This window comes from Coenobita brevimanus, chromosome 63, assembly GCF_032717465.1.
Source record: "Coenobita brevimanus isolate Jiangsu-jjx chromosome 63, ASM3271746v2, whole genome shotgun sequence".
Classification (NCBI taxonomy): domain Eukaryota; kingdom Metazoa; phylum Arthropoda; class Malacostraca; order Decapoda; family Coenobitidae; genus Coenobita; species Coenobita brevimanus.
The window spans coordinates 135,738-142,500 of NC_137016.1; the positions used below are offsets into that span (position 1 = coordinate 135,738).

Genomic DNA, 6,763 nt, shown 5'->3' on the forward strand with positions numbered 1-6,763 from the left:
TCCCAGTGTCTTCTTCCACCCAAGGATGAGGTGAGGTAGAGTCCAGAGGGCAAGAAAAAACCAAGGCTCTCTGTACCTTTGCTAGTGAATACAAAATGGTGGGCGATTACGATACCCTTTTTACTCTAGCTTGGGCTAAAACTATCATATCTCTATCATGAATGCTAAGTTCTGGCAATACACTGGAATATGAGATTAGTCATGAAGAAATGCTATGGAAGGGATGTTGCAATGTAGCATATTTTTTTTTTCCACACTCAGTTACAGGAAATGAGCTACAAAAGGCTGAAAATCTGGGCCAAGCTAACGTAAAAAGAGTATAATCCCTGCCATTCCACTATGTCAGCATTCAACACACAACAGACATCAAAATAAACACTATAGGGTAATTCAAAAGCCAGGCTGAATAAAGATGGATATGACCAAGTAGCCACTGATACTATAATCACATGCATTATTGGAAGAACCATCTGCATATGGGTAGTGCTAATGATGGCTGCCATATCAAACATGAGTTGAGACTATTCCTCTTATTACTACGTAATACAACTTTCCCCTAAGTATCCCGATTTTTTATTCATTCTACAGATGCAGCAGGCATAAATTAACCTCGATTTTGAGCAAACTGAAAATACAATACTGTACTGTACTCAGATAAATAAATCAGCCTTCCACATCAGTCTGTGACACATAATATCATGCTGCCAGAGGGAAAAACATAGCTATCCTCAGTAAGGCATTACTATCATATAATTGTACTGGAAAAATATTTAGCACCTGACTTTTGTTTTTCTGTCCAATTTTGTGTTCCTGCCAAAAGTCAAATAAAAACAAGTGCATCTACACATCTAATGTAACTCATCACTGCTGCTAAAGATCTTAATCAATTTAATATTTTTCATCAGAAGGCAGATAAACTTTATATTTTGAAAATATCATCTGCTAAACCAATCAACAGAGTAACACTTTTTAAAAACTTATTATTCTTACTTCCAGCCATATTTCTCCTAAAGGAATCTCTGTATTGAGGTTGGCCATGGTACTGTAAATATTTTCTAAGGACTAGAAGGTAAAGCAAGTGAAAAACCAGTTAAATATTTCAACATGTGTGAGAAACTGTTGGAAAAACAAGTAATAACACATGTGTAATAAGATTTGTATCACAGAGAGTCAAAGCTTGGACTATGTGGTTCTTGTAGCTGAATGCTCCTGCAGCTGAATGCATCCCTAGGATGATGAGTTGCCTGGGTGGTAAATGGAACTGGCTGATGCAAGTGGTCTGAAGCAAGAGAATTATAGGGATGTTCCAGGACATGGGAATTTTGAGGATTTGCATAAATATGTAGAGAGAGAAAATGTTTTTTCACTTTCTTGTACTACATTTTAGTGCCATATGGGTGATACAGGGTTCAGTGGGCTTATGTTGTGAGATGTGGTATGTACCTGGGTCTTCAAAATACTATTATCGCAGCATGGTACTGTATTAGAGGTGAGCTGAGTGGAGTCCAGGAGGAAGCGTCATCATGTCACACACTAGGACGGTGGCTCTAGTCATAGGTCGTGCACTGGGAGCTGTTGTCACCGGATCCTAAACTGGGAGAGGATGTCACTGCATTGTGCTCTAAGGCTAGGCTCTTCGTATCCTGTCAACAACACTCCTTCATCATTGCATCTCTCCAGGACAACACATCACACTACACAGATGTCCCGTGCTACCACATCAAGATAAATGAGCTAAACCCAGTTGCTAAGTGTCCCCTTTCCCATGAAGCCAGGTGATTTTTTTTTTTTTTTTTTTTCCAAATGTTTTTAGGAGTAAGAAATTTGAATTCAAGTTTCTCTTCTGATTTGCTGATATGGTGTGTATTTTAGCATCAACTATGCTGTTAACAAGTAAGAATATAGTGCTTTATTTTGAATACATGTTTGTCATGACCTTTGATGTAGTTGGCAAGTGTCAGAGTGCTGAGTTTTCCTATCTATCTATAGCCTGATGCCATAATCCTGTAAGGAGTGGCCATTTGTCTTTGAGTTAGTTGTTTTACTGGGAGGGACACTAACCCTTCGCCAATGCACTTGTTGACATGTAGGGAACACGTATGGGTTGGTTATATGGCTACCACCCAGCATTGTAAATGGTTTCCTGGCTTATGGGAAAGTATTAGGTTTGTCATTTGATGTCAAGCCACCTGAAAAGGAAAGAAGGGTAATAAAAAGTAACATGAAAGATGTGAGAACTAGGAAGAGAGGAGGGCAGACAGAAAAACAATGATGAAGGAAGAAGTAGGCAGCACTGCATCAAGCGAGCAGATGATGGTCATCACTACCTTTTATTTATTTTACCTTTATCCACTATCTTTTTGCTTCCTTCCAAAAACAGATGATTATGTGGCATGTGACCAAGCTTACAGCCACATTACAATGAGCTAAAGGAGTTAAAGAGGCATAACCACTCCAGCAGTGCCCTACCTGCCTCAACCAGGTGATCCAGTGTGGGAAATCGCTTCTTGACTTTAGGGCTGATCATGATGAGCGTCAGTGTCTGGCAGAGGTTCACATAACGCATCACTGTACGCCGCATCAGCCGAGACCTCTCGTCCTAAAAGATAAAGTGTTGTACATCATCATCATCATCATCATCATCATCATCATCATCATCACCACCACCATCATCATCATCATCATCATCATCATCATTATCATCATCATCACCACCACCACCACCACCACCACCACCACCACCACCATGACCACCACCACCACCACCATCATCTGCATTACACGGAGTGGGAGGGTTCCAAAAATAGAAACAGAAAAATATAAATGTAGGAGAACTATCACAAAAGTGTCCCCCTTCCCCCACCCCCCCACCAAAAAAAAAAGTGGGCCACACATCCATCCACTCATTGCATAACCCTCTGAAATTCTTGGCTGTATCTCAAAGGCCAAATGAACCACACAACATAGCACTTCCTACTGCCTGTGAGATGAAGGCCTTCTGCTGACTGCCAATATGACGATGATGAATATGATGGCAGTGATGGTGATAGTGATGGCGATGATGATGATGATGAGTGTGGTGGTGGTGGTTCATCTGAAATGCCAACCCATTTGACTGCAAAATAAAGTTAGCCATCTTCTGCAGTCCACCATCCTCCTTTTGTGGGATAGGATGGGGACTGAGGGACGTTTGTACACCCTGGCAGCTCCGTCACATCAATGCCACCAACGAAGGCATCTCTCACCTGCACCACTGCCAAGGTAAAAATGGATTTGCATATTGAGTAACATAATTGTCATAACTAGATGGTCATTCAATGTGCCTCACAAATTTACTTTTTCTTTTTTTTTTTTTTGCCATAAAGCTGTCATATATTACATAATTTTTTTTTACATAACATGCAACTGTTCATCATTATGCGATCAAAATACGCATTTAATCACTTCTGAAATATTACAGTTCATATTATACTCTTTTTTACTCTAACTTGCCCTAAAATTGCCATCACTCCATCTTGAATGCCGAGTTCTAACAGTTTACACTAGAATACGGTGCTAGTCACGAAGAAGTGTTATGGAAAAGACGCAGAACTGAAACACTGTTTTTCTGCCACTGAGCTGCGTGAAACAAGCTACAAAAGGGCATAAATGTGGACCAAGATAAGATAGAAAATGCTTAGTACGTATCTCAAAAATAATACTTGCTTCTTTAAATTCCTGATCAACCTTAATCCAAACACATACACTATATCCAATCTGTCTGTCTGTCTGTCTGTCTGTCTGTCTGTCTGTCTGTCTGTCTGTCTCTCTCTCTCTCTCTCTTTCTCTCTCTCTCTCTCTCTCTCTCTAGCCAGATGCATTAATCCCGTAAGGGGTAATCACAAACAAATCACCTCCATGTTGTCCTGTCCCCTGCCATTACACTGCCCTCTCCTAACCTCACAATCCCCTTCTCTCATATACCTCTTCACTCCATCCCTCCATCTGATCTTCGGTCTCCCCCTCCCTCTCCCCCCCTCCCCCTCACTACCTCACTCACATATGCTCTCTTCGTTAGTTTCTCACTCTCCATCCCTTAACTTACACCCTTTTCTCTCACATACCTCTCCACTCCATCCCTCCATTTCATCCTCGGTCTCCTCCCTCTCCCCCCTTCCACCTCATTACCTCACATATGCTCTCTTCGTTAGTTTCTCACTCTCCATTCCTCAATTTACACCCCCTTCTCTCACATATCTCTCCACTCCATTCCCCCCATCTCATCCTCAGTTTCCCCCTCCTTCTCCCCCCCCCTTCATCTCACTCACACACACTCCTCGTTAGTCTCTCACTCTCCATCCTCTCCACATGGCCAAACCACCTCACTGTATTTCTCCCAACACTTCCTATCACACCCAAAATATCCAGTCACATCCCACATAAACTGATATTTACTTGCAGCGTTGAAAATGATGTTGTAATATTTGAAAATATAATATTTCTCATTGGAATATAACCCCAACTTAAAGCAATGTCATTCGTATCGATCTTTACAAGGCAAATTATTTTCCATGAACATATTAACAGTCTTGGGTGGGCAATTATTATAAACTAAGTCATTATTATATAATATAGATGATGATGATGATGATGATGATGATGACGATGATGATGATGATGATGATGGTGGTGGTGGTGGTGGTGCTGGTGAAAGGCTGAAAGCGAATGTAGATGATGATGATGATGATGATGATGATGATGATGATGATGATGATGATGATGGTGGTGGTGGTGGTTGTGGTGGTGGAAAAGTCTGATAATGTTGATGATGATGGTGATGATGATGATGCTGATGATGATAATAATGATGATGATGATGATGACGTAAGCTGCTGGTGGAAGGGGTCATTTACGGAATCACACCTCCTCAATTAACACTCCCTTCCCCCCTCATTACCTGCCTAATTACCTCCCATCTCTTCCTCCCTCCTCATTAACAAGCAAATTGCCTCTATTTCTCGGCTGACAGCTTAACGATTCCTATTCTCATTCCCCCCCCCCTCTTCCTTGTCTCGCTGCCCATTCCTCAACTCTCTCTCTCTCTCTCTCTCTCTCTCTCTCTATTTCATGCCTGATCACCCTCAATTCTTCAACATCCTCCCAACCTTCGCAATTTCTCTCTCTCTCTCTCTCTCTCTCTCTCTCTCTCTCTCTCCGTTCATCTCCCCAACTGACCAACGCTTTTTCCCAACACTGTCATCTTTAATTTTAATCCTGTAACGTATTATATTTTACTCCCTATACTATCTATCTATCTGTCTATCTATCTATCCATCCATCAATCTATCTTTAGCCAGAAGCCATAATTCCGTGTATGGGGTGGTCGTTTGTCTTTTAGTTGTTTTACGGGGAGGGGCACTAACCCTCCTCCAACCCGCTTGTTGACACGTAGAGAACACGTGTGGGTTGATTATATGGTTACCACCCAGCGCTGTATATGGTTTCCTGGCTTACAGGGAACCATCAGGCTTGTCACGCAATGTAAAGTTACTTGAGAAGGAACGAAGTGAAATAAAAAACGACAGGAAAGATGGAAGAAATAGGAAGAAAGGAGGGCAGACACAGAAAGAGAATGATAAAGGTGAAGGAAGAAGTAGGCAGCACTACATCAAGTGAGTGGATGATGGAGATAAATAGGCAGAGAGGTGGGCAGACAGAAAAATAATGATAAATGTGAAGGAAGAAGTAGGCAGCACTACATCAAGTGAGTGGATGATGGTGAGAAATAGGAAGAGAAGAGGACAGACACAGAAAAAGAAAGACAGAGGTGAAGGAAGAAGTAGGCAGCACTACATCAAGTGAGTGGATGATGGAGAGAAATAGGAAGAGAAGAGGACAGACACAGAAAAAGAATGACAGAGGTGAAGGAAGAAGTAGGCAGCACTACATCAAGTGAGTGGATGATGGCCGCCACCACCTACGTAAGGCCTAAATATTTCATGCAATTTAGGGGAAACTTAAAAAAAATGGAGGGATGGGATACAACCTTCGTTAACCAAATTTAATATCAGTTTTCTCTTAAAGCTGTGTACAATCGTCTAGCTGGCACACACACACACACACACACACACACACACACACACACACACACACACACACACACGTAAACTCAAGGGATTATACGACGCAGAACGAACCTAGAATCGCGGGAAGGGGTGACATTTTGAAAAGGCAGAGAGATAAATAATTAAAAAACGCCAACATTCCGCGAGAGAGAGAGAGAGAGAGAGAGAGAGAGAGAGAGAAACTGGTAAACGCTACGAATCTTTGCTGCCATATTTCATTACATTCCGTTAGGTGTTTTTGTGGTTTGATTCTGAACAAATAGTAGTAGTAGTAGTAGCAACCCCAGGCTCATCTTGACGTAAACGCGATGTAATTCTCTTGCAGTCCACCATCCTCCTTTCGGGCGATAGGGAGGAAGCTGAGGGACGTCTGTATAACCGGGCAGTGGAGCCGACCAGTGCCACCACGTGAAGGCGCTCCTCTCTTGCACATTTACCATATAATTCCCTTTAAAATCCACAGATCAGAAAAATGAGTAATCCGTAACACGCTTGAAGGGAATTTGTGAAAAAGTAAAGAAAACGGAATCCAACTGAGAATCGCCTATAAGAAAGGGACCGGAAACATAAACAAAGACGGAAAGAAACAAAGAAAGAATAAGAGGCTGGAAAGAAGAAAGGCAGACGAAGGAAAACAGTGGGAGAGGCAGAGAAGAAGG

The 6,763-nt window shown here is 41.8% G+C and overlaps 1 protein-coding gene across 3 annotated transcripts in view; it reads right to left on the minus strand.

Moving 5' to 3' along the window:
- LOC145404457 (bestrophin homolog 15-like) overlaps positions 1-6,763 on the minus strand; it is a 62,546-nt gene that overhangs the window by 35,085 nt on the left and 20,698 nt on the right. For all 3 annotated transcript variants that reach the window (XM_080275977.1, XM_080275975.1, XM_080275974.1), the window contains exon 4: positions 2,470-2,599. In XM_080275977.1, coding sequence (XP_080132103.1) covers positions 2,470-2,599 — 130 coding nt within the window. The remainder of the gene's footprint in view (positions 1-2,469; positions 2,600-6,763) is intronic.